The following is a 16,538-nucleotide window of genomic DNA, read 5'->3' on the forward strand; positions in this document are numbered from 1 at the left end:
ATGCAAACTGCTATGGCATGTCGAGACGCCCAATATTGCGCCTTATCATGGTTATTAAACTATCTTAATTTCATTAAGACAGCAACAGTACCCTGTTGATGTCTTTATAAAGACCCCCTTTTGTGAAAACCTTTTTTTTTTTTTTTTAATTTACCTTGTTACCATGTTCATGTGAAGTTTTTATATGCTTGAAGACATATCATGAGCGAACTCTGCACCATGGCTGAGTATTTCCAGCTTGAAATGGCAGTGTACTTATGGCAGTCTCTAAACCATAAATTTAGAATGCAGAGGATTCATACATAGCAAACCTAAAGAGCCAGTCCTGTCTATTGCAACATGACATAGCTGCATCATTATTCCTCTTCAGGACCAGTTTATGGTTATGTCATGTAAGGCTGAATTACTCCAATTTTACAACTTTTGTCCGCCATTGTGTAGCGTCGAGTAGCTTTACAGTACCTGAGCGGAATCATAAGTGAGCTGGTGTGCTGGAACTGCAGTGAGTGAGGAGATGGGGTGAAGAGGTTGTCGGGGAAGTCAGATTCACACATTTTAAAGGCAGCAGAGGTGTAAAGTTACATCTGAGTCATTTTAAGGCAGGAAATTATTATTATTACTAAGGTGGAAAACTGGGCAGAAAAACTGTCTGTGGAAAATGTTCTGCTGCTAAACAAACAGTTATTACATCAGAAATAAATCCAAATGAGGAGAACAGAGTTTATGGTGAGTGAGCGTCTAGGCTGCCTGACCTGTCAATCATTCCAGTCCACACTGTCAATGAAGTCACCATGCCCTCTGGCCTCGCAAAACTTTAACGCTGTATATAAAATTCAGTATTGATTTATTTTGAGATCAGCCACCTGATCTCTCGTTTTGACCATGAAAAATAATGGGAAAAAAATTCTGAGCCGTAGAAAAGCAGTGTATTGAATTTTTAGTTTTTCCTGTGTACAATTGGAACCTATAGAGCCAGAACTTTTTAGAGCCAGGAATTTTGGAACCTTGAATTGGATGCGGAACTGAACTGTGAGCCAGTGGAGCTGTTGAAGGACGGGAGTGATGTGGTTAAATGGAGGGAATCCAAGTGATGATACGGGCAGCTGAATTCTGAACCAGTTGAAGTTAATGGAAGGATTTGTGAGGGAGGCCAAAGAGGAGTGAGTTACAATATTCCAGACAGGAAGTGACGGGCAGTGAGGAAGGCGTGGCGACAACTGATGTTTCGTAGGTGGAAATAGGCTGACTGGTTGATGTCATTAATGTGACATTAAAAAGATAGAGTGCTGCTGAGGATGACACACAGACTCTGAACCTGGGTGGAGGGTGAAACGGAAGAAAAACTTCACTTATTGTGTCAAATATTGCTATTTGACAAAACTGCAATTAATTGTGATTAATTAATTACAAAGCCTGTAATTAATTAGATAAATTTTTTTAATCGAGTCCACCACTGGTATATATATATATGTATGTATGTATGTATGTATATATGTATGTATGTATGTATGTATGTATATATGTATATATGTATGTATGTATGTATGTATGTATGTATGTATGTATGTATGTATGTATGTATGTATGTATATATGTATGTATATATGTATGTATGTATGTATGTATGTATGTATATGTGTGTGTGTGTGTGTCGTTAATATAATGTAATTCACTAAGTAAATGTTTAAATGCCTTTTACTTTATGTGTGTGTGTGTGTGTGTGTGTGTGTGTATATATATATATACATATATATATATATACATATATATATATATATATATATATTCGGATAAATAAAGAAACATAGAAAAATAATATTCTGTCACTACAACCCTCCCTCCCCCGACGAGCCAAATATTTGGATATTCGTCATTAATTGTGCCCAAATATCTGGAGCCCAGACATTGCTATTCAGACCAGCCCTAGTTATTGTGGGATAGGTGAGACCAGAGTTGGGAGGCAACTGCTTTTTCCAAGATTTTGGAGATGAAGGGTAAATTGGAGATTTAAGAAATTGGAGGGCTCTGCACCAAATTTTTTCAAAATTGGATATATACACACATATCTGTAGTACAGCTTATTGCTTATTTCAGGATTTTAGCAATCTTCTTGCCTACATGTGAAAAGGATCTGCTAGAAGATACTATTTAAATGGCAGGGCCTTCTTTATTTAATTTATGTATTATCACAGCAACTCAAAATTGCAATATCTGGCATTCTCTTCCAGATTTATTAAACCAGGGTTGCTGAGGATTTGGTAGCTTTTACATTTAAACTGAGCCTTAATTTATGCTACAAACTTAACTCATCTACTGCATCCACAGCACCCTGCGGAGGCTCCTGAATGCTCAGCTGACCTACCAGTCCCTTTGGCTTTAACATGGACTGCACAGGTATGTGCTCTGTACACTGTTTATTCAGACGTGAAATAGAATGAAAATACAAAATAAGCACAGAGAAACACAGGAAATAGTTCTGACATACTCTCACATTGCTTCACGTTCCCCACAAGGCTCAAATCCCACTGTACAGACAATAAAGCAGATCAGTGCTCTGTTGATTGGGACAGCAAAGAATACATTCACTCTGGACAAAGAAAGCACCCAAATATATAGAAGCACCTCAATATATCACCAAATAAGTTGTTGAAATTTCCACATTTTGTGTTCAAAGGCATGTTTTTGCAGAACAGACAACACAAATTCATCTTTCAAGAGCAGGAAAATTCTGTACTTCCTCCTGTGAGCACCTTCCAAATAAAAAGGTTTCCCATAGGAGCAGATCACTGTGTGAAAAGTGCTGAGAAAGTCTCGTCCATGCAGAATTTGGAAAAATAATCACTGAACACCCTGAACCAACTTAAGTATATATATATCTTTAACAATACCTAAATCTTTTTTTTTTTTTTTTAAATCCTTTTTTCTCTGTCTTATGTCACTCCCCTTGTATCTCCTGCTGCTTAATGGGAGAACTCAGCTGTAGCTTGCCCTGACACTATTTGGAATTGTGGCCTGAATGGTGTCAGGGCCATTCTCAAACCATAGACTGTCTAATATTATTGTACAGTCTATGGTTTGAGAATGGCCCTGATAATCTATAGACTGTATAGATTATAATATAATCTATATTATACAGTCTATGTCTCAGACACATTTGGTGTTCATTGATGAGTCTGGAACGATGTTAAGTTTTGATTAGTTAAGAAAGCTGCCTGCTGTATGTTGAGCCAAACATGGTCAGCATGTGTCTGTCCTCCTCTCATCTGTCTCTCGCCTCTCAACTGTTTGCTGAGCTGCGATGTTTCTCACCTGCAAGTCAGAGACTTCATTGGCTGAGTAGCGTCACGTGGGATGGTTGAACTTGTACATAAATGGTCTGTGTGTTTCCTGAGCTGATAACCAACGCCATAAACACTGGAACAGCTGCACCAGTAAAATAGAAGCGACCTGTCAAATTTAAAATTCCGTTACAATTTACTGACTACAGGTCCGGGTCCATATAAAACGTCGTCTGGGTCCGGATCCAGACTGTGTTCCACCAGTTAGTGACCCCTGAGTTTTTGTCACGCTTTCCATAACTAAACTGCTGCATTATTGTCTAACCCTGCTTAGAATCCTATTCAGTTTCATGACGGTCGATAGTAATGTTTGTTTCAGTCTTTAATAGTATCTACTGCTGTCCCATTCTAGCTCTGTTCAGCTGGATTCATGCTTGGCACAAAGGTTGAACAACATTTCTGCTATAGATATCAGCTGCATTTAGTAATTATGATTTCAAAAAAATCTGTAAACTGTTTTTACATTCTTTCATCCCCATCTGTGAGTGACAGTGGGCAAGGCGTGGACTTGTAGTAGTATTACTATGAGCAGGAACCAAAGTACTGCAAAGGGCATAACAAATTTCCACCTACTATGTCTCAAGAATCCGCCTATTCCATTAGTTTTTTTTAAAAAATGTTTTCATTCTTAAACCTCAGAGTTTTGTATCTTATTGTTTTTAGGCCCTTCAAAATTCAAACTCCAATTAAGGGCTGCAAAAATAAACTCGACTCATCCTCTGCCACCCATTGCATAATTTGACAAAACACGTCTCCACCTGCTCGATTAAGACATTTTCCTTCAGCCCCTCAAATTTAGTCCACTATAATTGGCATGGAAATGCTTTGATATTTGATATAAACCAACTGTGGGCTCTTTATGTCTCTGTGCTTTTTCTTTATTGTTATTTGCCATTTTGCTTCTTTCACTCCGGCGCTGCTTTTCATCTCTGTCACTACCTCTGAGTCTGAGTCCCACTTACTCAGTCTCACACACTCATAGATGTCTTAGTTTTTTTTTAACAGTTACAGTTATTTTGTCCATCATTTAAAAAAAAAATAAATGAATAAATACTGCTCTATATTTGAGCATTTCACTGAACTGTTTTTTCCCTTGTGTGTTCCTAATGTCTACCTTTGTAAAGATCCATTTCAATTTTGGACCTTGGGAGAGAGGATTTGTTTGGAGAGGAAGGAGCTGTGGAATGCATATGTCACAAATATGTGTGTGCTGAGTGACGATGTAGGCAAAAATCAGAGAGGATGGTGAGAAAGAGAATTTGAGGATAGAGATGCTAATGTGCGGGCGTATCTGTGTGTATGTGTGTGTGTTGCCGAGCTGATACATGGCAGGCGTACAGTGAGGACCAGCTTAGAACAGCGCTACCGTATGGAGCCTGTCTGCCTGCTGGGTCGTTGATGGATCTCTCCCACACTGCAACATGAAGTGTGCGTGTGTGTATATATATATGTGTGTGTGTGTGTGTGTATGAGCCTGCATCTGTGCCAAGTGTGTGTGTGTGTGTGTGTGTGTGTGTGTGCGTGGCGGGGGGAAGGGCCTGTCTGTCGGCAGTCCTGACATGTTCATTTGAATGAGTAATTATTGCCTGCTCTGTTGCAGGGCCAAGACGTGCCACTATGTGCATTTGTGTGGAACTAGAATGGGAAGCGAAATAAACCTCAGTGTGTGTGTGTGTGTGTGTGTGTGTGTGTGCGTGCGTGTGTGCGTGCGTGCGTCCTTTGTGCTTGCAAGCAGCTGTAAAGTACATGTATTAAGGGATGAAGGAAGTTTCAAAGTAAAAAAAAATGTGAGACGTGTGTGCGACTGACTGAACAGTGGACACCAAAGCCCCTGTTGAATACATATCATAGCATGCCTCTGCAATATTTCTACTGTATTTTGGTTTCCCAGTGCAGTATGTCATAAATGTAAAGGTTGTGCTCCTGCTTGGTGCAGACTACCTACTATGTGTACATTTGTGAAGTTGGGAACTTGTCCATATTTTTGCGAAAAGTATTCCAAAAAGTATTTAGACAGGTAAGCCATACTTGAATAGGTATAAATTTCACAGCATTAGATATGATACAAGACACAGAGCAAATGCAATTTATTTGAAAGAAAGATAGCACAAGCACACTTGTCAAGCAAAGAAGTAGTGTAAGTTTTAAATGATAAGAGAATGGATACTGATCCATCCGTCCATTAGCTATACCACTTCATCCCAAACAATAGCTGTGGTCAAAGTTTTGTCTATGTTACAACAGCAAAGCTTTCAGTTGACAGCGTAGGTGAGCTAAATATTTTCTCCATGGGTGCTCTATGAGATTTAGGTCAGGACTCTTGTAGGGCCATTCTGATACCTTAATTTTCTCTTGGATAAAACAGTTTTGAGCAGATGGGTGTTCTGCATTGGATCATTGTATACTGAAAAATCTACTTCTGTTGTGAAATTTTTTTGTCTGTTTTTTTTTTTTTTTTTAATTTTAAGTTTGCATCCATTCTTAACCAGTACACTGCAGAGTTCATGGTTCCATCAATATACACAGGTTTGACTACCCCATTAAAAGAAAAACACCCCCAGTTTTTCTTGCTTCAGATGTTTACGCTTTCTCAGTGCAATGTTGTTGGAATTCTTTACCTGGCCTTATACACGTAGATTTTCTACTGTCAGATCAGTGTAGGTTAATTTGGACTGTAACCCACTCTGAAGGGGGCAATCTTTAAGTGCTAATTCTTCTGCAAATCAATCCTAAAACAGTTTGACTACAGTTGACTTTAATAACTGACCATTCAGTTACCATCTAATACAATGTTCTTTAAGTCTGGGGGATTCCAGTTGGGGTTGTTTGTGCTAATGAACCAGTGTTTTATATCTCCCAGACCAGGGGTCGACAACCTTTAACAGTCAAACAGCCATTCGGACCCGTTTTCCATAGCAATGAAAACACCTTTATGCTATGTATAAAAAAAATATATAGTGTGTCGCATTTATGATATCAATGAACTAATACAGAGAAAACAAAATTACATTAACCCTAACTCTATGAGTATGTGCAAAATAACTGGCAATTCAAATATATATATATATATATATATATATATATATATATATATATATATATATATATATATATATATATATATCATTCTTAAATAACATTGATTATTATATATTAAATAACACTAATTCATGTTATTTGCTTCATCTGTGGGAGGTCATAGATTTTTGGTTCCTCCGTGTAAAAAAAGTTGTAAAATCTGAATTTCACATGCAAATTACATTATCAGTTACAGTCAACAATTAAACATGGGTGTTCCTCATGTTGTGTAAGACACTGAAAGCATTTTTTACTTTGTTGGCCTCCGTTTTTATCACAAAAAAATACAGAAAGCCGGTCTCGCTGGCATGATGTAAACCATAAACTAACGATTAACAATCACTTTACCTGATTGTGTTTTGCACTTCATGTTTTCCATACAGATTATGGTGGACATATAGTTCCTTATGACACATATTTACTTTAGGTTCTAACACATATGTAAGCACAGTCACAACGCTCGCAACCATCAGCAGCCACATTATATGTATTCTTTTGCAATTTTAAAAAGACGGGATGAGACGACTCTCAGGAATAACATTTTTACAATAGACATTGAATAATAATAGCTGCTCAGTGAAAGAAGAAGTTACTGAAAAAGGGTAAAAAACTGTGAAATTTAACAGCTTCCAAGCAAAGAGAAGTGAATTCTTTCAGCCCGGTTGCTTTCAGGAGCTAAATTGAGGTCAGTCAGAGATATCATAAATAGATAAAGAGGACTGATTGAGATGGCCAATTAGCAAATCTCAGCTCAGATTCAGTCTCTTTCATACTTTCCTACAGTCTTCCGCTCTCACTCATGTTCTTCTCTCAGATGCAGCAGGAATTCAATTACCAGCCCTTATTCCTTTTTTTCTTCTTTCTGAACTGGGCCTAGCGTAGTTATCCTGAGCTGTAACCATAATCATACCTCTGGCATTAATTGGGCTGTAATTGCTGAGGCTCTCAGCACCTGGACGATGCTTAATTGTGTGCACTGTGCTGGCACAATGACCCATAATTTTTGGTTCATTTTTTCCCCTAATTTTTTCCCTCTCATTCCATCTGTATTCCTCTCCTACACCTTTATCAGCCTCCCTTTCTCTTCTCTGTGTGTGTATGTATGTGGACATGTGTGTGCACCTTAAGTTATTACAGTTTTTACCCACTGGTCATTTGCTATCCGCGCTTTCACTTCAATCCAGTTTCCTCAAATGAAACGTGGCAGTAGGCAACCTCTGCATTTGCAGCTTTTCAGTGTGGTATTCTAACCGACTAATAGTGAAATTTAAATATTCTCCTGGCCACCGTCACTCATTCACTTTGATAGGGCTGAGTGCACACTTGACCATAAGCCTAATCCTAAACTTACCTTTTCATGCTGCTGCTGGACAGAGCTCAAACATCTATTAGCTTTATTTATCCTTCACTTGAACTAATGATTAGTGTCATTGTTGATCAGCATGCTGGTTATTGTCTGCATTAATAGATTAATAGCTTTCTCTGTGGCATATTGGAAAGTGGAAGATCATGTTGAAAATGCCAGTAAGTGGTAACCTCAATTTCCCTGAGAAAGTTTTTAGTTTTTTTATTGGTGGGATGCGATTAAAACATTAGTCAAATTAATTGCAGGCTTTGTAATTAATTATACGCAATTAATCGCATTTTTGTCAAATAGCAATATTTGACACAATAAGTAAAGTTTTTCAATTTAATAAACTTTGGTTGACAGATGAATCAATGAATAGACATATACATGTTTATAATTTAAAATTTATAATTTTTTAAAATGGAATAATATAGAAAAAGGTGATTTTCATTATTTAAAGTTGTTTTTTCCACTGTATGGCACACAACACAAGCATAAGCAGTTCAAATACCTTCAAAAAGTGAAAATCCATAGATTCATTCTGTTTTCATAGTTTCTGGGTCTAAAAAATGGTGTCATTATGAGGAAAATACATTATTTTTTTTTAATAATCCTGGGTAAGTGTCTGGACAAAGACTGACCGGCAAACTCAGCTCTTCTGGTGCCATGAACAGCATTGAAACTTTGTGATCACCCCTCAAATCTCCCAGCTAGCCTAGAAATGGCTGGGGATCCTCCTAGAAAGAGCTGGAAGAAGTTTCTGTTGACACGGAGGACTAGGATCTTTGTGCTCCCTGTTACCACCACAACTGTAGAAGCAGCTTGGAGAATGAATGTTTTAATTATGCATAGACAAAGAATAAGGATGACATGCAAAGGATTGTATTTACACTTGCAGATTAGTAAGTAAGAGCAGAGGGGGAAAGGAAAGGGAAGCATGTTTTCATGTCCCTAAGTTTGAAAAGCAACCATATCTAGCTTATGTGCTATATCAGGTCAGGTACTGGTATCTGTACAGGCAAAAATATACTTCACTGTGATGAGTCTGTACATGTGTATAAGTGTATAAAGCCAAAGTTTGATTACTCATTCAAGATATGCAAAGAACAAGTTAGAAAGTTGTCATTTTGAACTGAACCAGGCAAGCTGTTTCTCCAGCTTCTAGTCTTCATGCCAAGTTAAAATAATCACTCCAGCTCTGTACTGACACAAACATGAGAATGTCATTAATCTTCTCATGTAACTCAGAAAGAATGTAATTGTTTTTCCTAAAATGCAGAACTATCCCTTCAGTACACACCTTTATATTTCACTATTTCTTCAAATGACTCAATGTCAAATTCTAGACGGTTACCAACTTGCAGTCATTGAAATGACACAGTGGTTGTTTGTAACTTAACTGACTTTGGACACTTAACGTTACTCTTGTGCTGTAACTCACCTCTGTGGCTCTTCTGGTCTGGTCTTCTAGAGTACTCTGGAGCAGATCCACAGCCAGTTCCTGCTATGTCTGCAGTCCCTGGCAGAGTTCTGGGATGTTCTAGATGAAATTGACACCAAAACTTGGATTCTGGAGCCAGAGAAACCAAGCCGGTCCGATACTATGCGGCGAATTGCCATTGGTACAGTTTAACACGTGTATGCTAACTCAAGACAAGTGAGGCACTGCATAGTATATGCATTGTACAGTGTCTCTTTGGACTTCACAGGTTAATGTTGATCATCCAACTGAATATCACACCTACACTGACACTCATCAGTCCATATGAGAAGAGAGTAACAAGTGTACTCCTGTCTGTGTGTATAGGAAACAACGTATCCATCAAAGTGGAGGTGGATCCCAGACACCCAAAGATGCTGCCAGAGTGCTGTCTGCTGGGAGCAGAGCATGGTGGGTAGGACCCCAGAGACATGGCAACACTTCAAAGTGTGTTTTCAGGCAGTGCAAGAGCATAAGAAGTGTATCTGCACTATTACACCCTCAAAACTGACACACCGTATTATAGCATGGGAAATCCTCTTCTCATTATAATACAGTTATTGGGTAGCTGTGAGGGCTGGGAGCAAATTTAAGCTACTTTTAGGGTACCTAGTAAGGCAGGTGGTAGTGATCAAAAGAATAAATAGCTGATCCATACAGAGTGTCTGGTCAGCATTTATCTGCTTCCTCATAAAATAGGTGACTGCGTCTCCATCAGCGTCATGTAATGTACCAACCATTGTAGACTTTCTATTCTTGGAGTCTCTGATGGATCCTTTCCCTCAAAGATCAGCAGGTCAGCTGTCAAGCAGGGTCTGGTTTGGTTTCAGCAGCAGGGCTTATAGAATCTACTCTGGAGTCATAACCAGACCCCCCTCCCCCTCCAAAAAACAAACAAAATAAAAATTAAATGCTTTTATTTATTGTAACCTAAAAAGTAACACATGCAAATTTGTGCCTTCCACATTTCTATCAAAATAATGAATAAGCCTGCCTTTTTGTATTATTAACACTTGCACAGAACTGAGATTTTATCACATTTACATCTCAAAGCGCATAAATATAGCAAACAAAACATCTGCCCGTTTGAGGGACACTGTTCTTTGTTGCCTTAGCTTTGATGAATGCTCAGTTCTTTCTTTTTTTTGAAGATTAACAAAAGCATTTGTAAATCAATGTATAAGTCATGTACTTATTTTTCAACAAGCAGAGGAGGTTGGTTTTTTTGTTTGTTTGTTTTATTGTGTTTTTCAGGCTGTGTACATCCCCAACAAGCTGCACTAAAATCTAGGCTAGGATCTATGCAGAAGTGGCAAAAACCCTGGTTACAAAAAAGTCCACTTGCATTTGGGGCTATTAACAAAAGCAGTGACACTGTTTCAAGAGATTATCATGAGAAATCCAGTCTGTACAATCTGTCAGAAAGGGGAGACAACTATAGAACTTTGAAAATCAGTAATTTCACAAAGAAAATTAGCAAATCTATGTGGTAAATGTTGTCAAAACTGGAAAATCACTGTAAAAGTTCCAAACATGAATGAACAAAGGCATTTCAGTGAAATGTGTTCTTCTAAATTTAATACCACGATTTTCATTCTTTCTTCATATCAGTATTCGGTACATTCAGTGTAGGAACCAGCCTTGTAAACCCATTTTGGTTGACTCCTGTTTGCCAGCAAGATTATGCAAAACTACTTATCCAATAGAGAGAGGTGGAGCATTTCTCAAAACAGAACACATTACATTTTGGTGCAGGTTTAGAACAGGGGACTGTCTTTAGCATGTGTTTAAAGGAGCATATAGTCTATAAAATCTCTCAGAGAAGTGGACAAGGTTAGTGTCACTAACAGCAATTCATTTGAAACATAGTGATCATTTCCTGATTACTTGTTTCATCACAAATTGACTGTACAGAGCCTGTATCACTGCAGTTGTGTATGTATCCTACCTGTTTTCACACAACACTCTGCCAGCCAAGGAGCAGCCCAGGCAATAAAGTGCAATTCTCACCTGAGCCACCATTACCCAGATCAGATCAGTGAAAAGCCGTCAGGATGAAAAAGGAATGGCACTTCTTCTTCTAATCTCCACGTGTCTCATCTTCAGCCAGGCTGGTTGTGTTGACTGTTGTGTGTCGTCATGTCGGAGGACTTGCTTCTAGAATGGCATGTTTTCATTCGCAGCCCTCTGACACTGGAGCCAGTCTGTGAGCTTGGGCTTCAGCTTTCTATTTAAGTCCCCATCAATTGTCGGCCATTGTTTCTGTAAACCCAAGGTCACGCAACTCCTAGCCTGTTGCCTAGCAATGCAACTCAAAAGATATTAAACACATGCACACTTCAGCCACCAAGACGGGAGGCAGGCGGCGACCCTCAAATACGGGGGGTCGCACAGAAATATTGCTTTTTGCATGTAGGAATAACAAATAGTGAAAGTGATGAGTGCTGCACGGAGACGAAGCTTCCCTGTGGAACAGAGGAAGCAATGATGGTTCATATCTGACAGCGGTGACGCCGCCGTCTGTGGTGAACTGGGCTGTTGTCAAATAGGAGATGCTGTTTTAGGGTATGCAGAATGCATTTTGTTTTTTTTTTTTACAGCCAGTGCAATTTTCCAAGGACTTATCTACAATAAGGGCAAATCTGCAGATGCTGGAAGTGTGTGAAAACCGACATCAACTCAAAATTAAGGCTGTTGTTATTATTATTAGAATTTACATCCAGTGCCTAATAATCTGTTTTGTTGTTGCAGTCGTGACTCCGCTGAGGAATAAGCTGAATGCCAACATGCACTTGTGGTAAGATTCTCTGTTTCAGTGTGGGGTTTGGACCAGGTGAGCGTGCAAAAGAATCATGTTTTTTTTTTTTTTTTATAGCCCATTAACATCTTCATTTTATGATCGCCATCTACTGTTTTCCAGTTTATTTTTTAAAACACTGTCACAGTGCAATTCAAACTTTGTAACTGAGGGTTATGATTTACACTTGTTAAGAATTTGGTAGATTTCATGCATGATATGTCAGTTTGATTATTTTATGTGATTTTAGGTTATTGTCAGCAAATCAAATGAAAAAAACAAAACCAGCAATGTGTTACTCCATCTACTCAATCCTGAATTTCCCACCCAGTCTGTGGCCTTGTGAGAATGTACACATTTAAAGCTGCACTTGCCAAGACCATGTGTAATGTGAAAGGAGTCACTTTTAGTTACAAAACCACAGAAAATTATCATCTGACTTCACACTTTCTATTAAGCGCTTTAGTGTCTTTCTGGTTGTTGTTTTGGTTCACGGGCCCGCAAAGTTAGCAGTTTGATTCATTCTCATCAGCCTCGTTTCCAGCAGCAACAAGCAGCTGTTTTCAGCTAGAAAAGCGTAGATGGACCCACTGCACACTACCTGCTACCCAATCAGTAAACAGCTGGCGACCATAGTAAAGCATTTAGAAGCTAAAGAGTCACAGTCAGGATTTCCAGAGTCAACATTGACTCCAGGGTGGGTTGACACTTCATTAAAACAGATGCAAAGGAATAATTTTAAAAAAGCTGTGTGCTTATTAGACATCTGTTTGAATAATAAAAATACGAAAGGACAATAGCGTGATGCATTTCCAACCAGACAAGCTTTTTATTTTATATGCAAACCAATATCGACGGCCGAACAAATAAACTCAATTATTATTCTGATTAATTATTTTACAAAAATTGAAAACACCTGGGATCAACATGTAGAATGTTTTTCCAATTACCCACAGGTGGAAAAAATAGTGACTCTACATAATATGGATATTTTAATACTTTAATTTTTAATTTATCTCCAGCTTTGTCTCCTATCTGCTCTGTTCAAACACTGCCAGCAGTGCAGAATCCAGTTTATATTTGAAAAAGTTTTTAATGAGTCATCAGTTGTTTTTGATGAAAAAATTTGATTTTAAGATTAGATTTGGTTAATTTTACAGACATAAGGGCATGTAGCAAGTGAGAATTCTATTTTTTACTAATCATGGCTGATGAATGGTTTAATTTGGTGTTTTTTTAAGATCACATGTCTTGCAAACCCATTCAAAAGTTTTTGAGGTTCAGAAGTTTAATTTAAAGTCCTATTATCCATGTTGGACACTATTTTTTTTTCACAAAGGTTGCTAAAAAAGGAACAAATAGCATCATTCTGTATATAGCAGGGTAGCTGAGTAAGACATACAGTGAAGGCTACAAACATGGCTTAAGTCACAGCCAACGTGGTAAGTCACCATATACATATATTGAGGCAGGAACTGGAACACTTTAGGTTGCTTGAGAACGACCTGGTTTTTAAGTTTTCTTGAGTAAATCATTCTGCATCCTTCCTTTCCAAAATGCAAACAAATAGCTTAAAAAGTGAGGCTCAGTGTAGCTAACTGTGTTCATGGTCACATTATATTGCCTTTTTTCGCATGCATTTTCATACAAAATCACAGGACAAGAAATTCCATTCAGCATTTTTTTCTCCGACTTCAAGCCACTTAATATGAAACAAACAAATTCTTGTTGGTTTTGTTTTATTCATACTTGTAGTTTTCTTTTCATCTGACATCCAACAGCATCATCAGTGTCTAAACCTGCATACTATTTCAACTATTCTAAGGGCAGGGAACCACCTGATTATCACTCAGGGGGAAAATTTAAAAAAAAAAAAAATAAAAAAATAAAAAAAATAATTACTCTTCATTTTGAACCGAAGTACAGATTTTTAATTTCACCACAGGTTTTAACATTTGCCTCCCTGCATGACACATCTCAGGAAATTCTCCCACCACTTCCTTTTTATGTACCAGTGGTGAAAGTCTCCTAATCATCCCTCAGTGTCTTTGCAGGCTCATTTGCATGTGGTTAATTAGTGTGTGAAGGAGCTGTCTGTGGTCTGCTGGCAGGAACCCGGACTCCAGCGTCTTGCACAACCTCCGGGATGTTTTGGAGATCGAATTCCCGTCACCTGCCACCCACGAAAAATCTGTATGTCACACAGTTGCCCCCTTTCCATTTCAAACATGTCCGTTCCCATCACGATTACCTCTAGGAGCTGTGCGAGTGTGTTTACATCTCTGCATTCATCTTGCTGTTTGTGTGTCTGTTTGAGCTTCAAGTTATAAGGGGGCGGACGTACATTGCTGCCTATTTTTCTGTCTATTTCCATATTTTTCTTTCTCTGTGTTTTGTTTTTTCTAAGAGGTGGGCACAAATTCCCCTTTAATTGGGTTGTTTACAAATAAGATCATTAGAATAACAAAGATGGCAGAATTCTCTGCACTATCAAACTGCTTTAATCACGCAAAACCATTTATCTCTCTTTTTTTAAACACTCTTTCTTTCCCCTCCCCTCCCTGCGGATGGGTTGAAAGGGCGTTGTGTTTATCCGCTGTCGCCGCGGTGATTAATGCCTCAGCTTCATTAACATTCAGAGGAGTGCAAAAAAGTTGAGTTGACCAGATGTTGATTTTTTTTTATTTTTTCTGCCTGCCATCCTCTCTCTTAATGGATAGCTCCAGAAAAAATAAAATCGGGAGCTTCTCATTACGCCAAAATGCAAACGAGAGCAGAGAGGAAGTGTGTGTTGAAGGTGTGATGGTGGGACGAAAGAGACTCAGGAAACTCCCGCTGCTACAGGGTGATGTCTGGTACTGGAGCTTTTACATGAGGCCGGTTTAGCGCTAAGTGGTTACCCAAGCTCTGCCTACATTTTCAGCATCTGTGAACACAATATGTGTGGAAAAAAAGCATGCAAGAAAGCCCACTGAATATCTGCAGTCATGGTTTTCTCTCTCTCTATGCGTGTGTGTAGGATTTCAATGTTGAGTGTGGCATCTGTTACTCCTATCGTCTTGAAGCTGCTATCCCTGATCAGGTGTGTAATGACCCTCACTGTGGCCAGCCCTTCCACCAGGCCTGTCTCTATGAGGTACGGACACACACACACACACACACACACACACACACACACACACACACACACACACACACACACACACACAGAGTTTCACTTCTACGTCAGCAGGCTTCCCTCCACTTCAGAGACCCACTTCAGTGCTGAATAATGAAACATGAAGACAGGAATAGACAGATGTTCTCAGATCAGCTTTGCATAATACATGCGCATTATTGAGAAAGTAGTCAACATGGCTTTTTCAAACCTTACCTGTCCGTCAGTATTAACTCATGTTACAATTAGATATCTCAGTGCTGTAAAGGGTCAGCACTGGACTTTTAGTTAAATCTGGTTGTTAACTGTCTGAGGAGAATCTGATGTGATGTGAAGGTTCCAAACTACTGGTGTAGGCTAAGCAAACTCCACATTTAGTTGATTTCAAAAGAAAGATGCAGCAATTTGTCCTTATTAAATTTTTATGAGAAAGCAGGTCATTACACCAAGAGTCTGTCATTCAAACTTATCTTAGTTATAATGCAAGTGGACGCACCACTATACTACATACAAAGTAGTTTTTAAAGCTGCAAGTGGTTACTAAACAACTACTACCTGCAGCGTCTCCTTATGAAAGGCAAACTCCACTGATTTTACATGTCAAGGTATGTTTCCAGGTGTTGGTTAGTACTGTCATGGCAGGTTGTATTTAGTAACTGAATCTATCAGGAATTAAAATTGGAGGTTTACAGAGGGTGAACAGGGTGAAGCCGCCACACTGCACTGAGGTTAGGGTTCCGAGTAGCTGACCTGCACCGAGCATCACCAGATGGGAAACCTACACCAGCATTAGCACCACATCAGGTCTGTCGGCAGGCCGCTGGGAGAGCGTTGCTTAGGTGGAGATGTTTGGAGAAACAGAGTTACGGCCGTTTTTAGACCACAAAGTCCATGTAACAATGGCAACCACTGGTCCATGCGAGCTGCAGCCTCCACTTGGGGAGGTCTGCAGGCACAGATGGGGGCAACAAGGCAGTCAGCAGAGCAGCTACGGGGCACAAAGGACAAAGGTTCTCCATTGTTACGGGACATGATTGGCTGTCATAAACCAGGGAGGGAACACACATGAAATCTGCTCATGAAGCTCAACTTTGTATTTTCATGTTGTGTTTTCATGAAGTTTGGATAGAATACCTTTAGGTGAAATAATCAAACTTTCTGCAAAACAGTTGTCTTATTGTTAATGATGAATTGTCCATTGCTGGTACATAGCTATCATTCTATGGTCCAGACCTGTGCTTTAGTTTGGGGTATCGTTAAGGTGCTATGAAATGTGAGTCGACAAGCACAATGTAATATTTCATCAAAATATTAACAAAATTTAAAAGTTGAGATTTACC

The 16,538-nt window shown here is 38.9% G+C and overlaps 1 protein-coding gene across 3 annotated transcripts in view; it reads left to right on the forward strand.

Annotated features, from left to right (window-relative positions):
- fancl (FA complementation group L) overlaps window positions 1–16,538 on the forward strand; it is a 34,443-nt gene that overhangs the window by 15,740 nt on the left and 2,165 nt on the right. For 2 of the 3 annotated variants that reach the window (XM_023277255.3, XM_023277256.2), the window contains exons 7-11: window positions 2,326–2,394; window positions 9,236–9,386; window positions 9,572–9,655; window positions 11,996–12,041; window positions 15,061–15,177. In XM_023277255.3, the coding sequence (XP_023133023.1) occupies window positions 2,326–2,394; window positions 9,236–9,386; window positions 9,572–9,655; window positions 11,996–12,041; window positions 15,061–15,177 (467 nt within the window). Of the gene's footprint in view, window positions 1–2,325; window positions 2,395–9,235; window positions 9,387–9,571; window positions 9,656–11,995; window positions 12,042–14,152; window positions 14,235–15,060; window positions 15,178–16,538 lie in introns of all 3 variants that reach the window. The other variant, XM_023277253.2, reaches the window with a different exon arrangement.

This window comes from Amphiprion ocellaris, chromosome 16 (genome assembly GCF_022539595.1).
Source record: "Amphiprion ocellaris isolate individual 3 ecotype Okinawa chromosome 16, ASM2253959v1, whole genome shotgun sequence".
Lineage (NCBI taxonomy): Eukaryota > Metazoa > Chordata > Actinopteri > Pomacentridae > Amphiprion > Amphiprion ocellaris.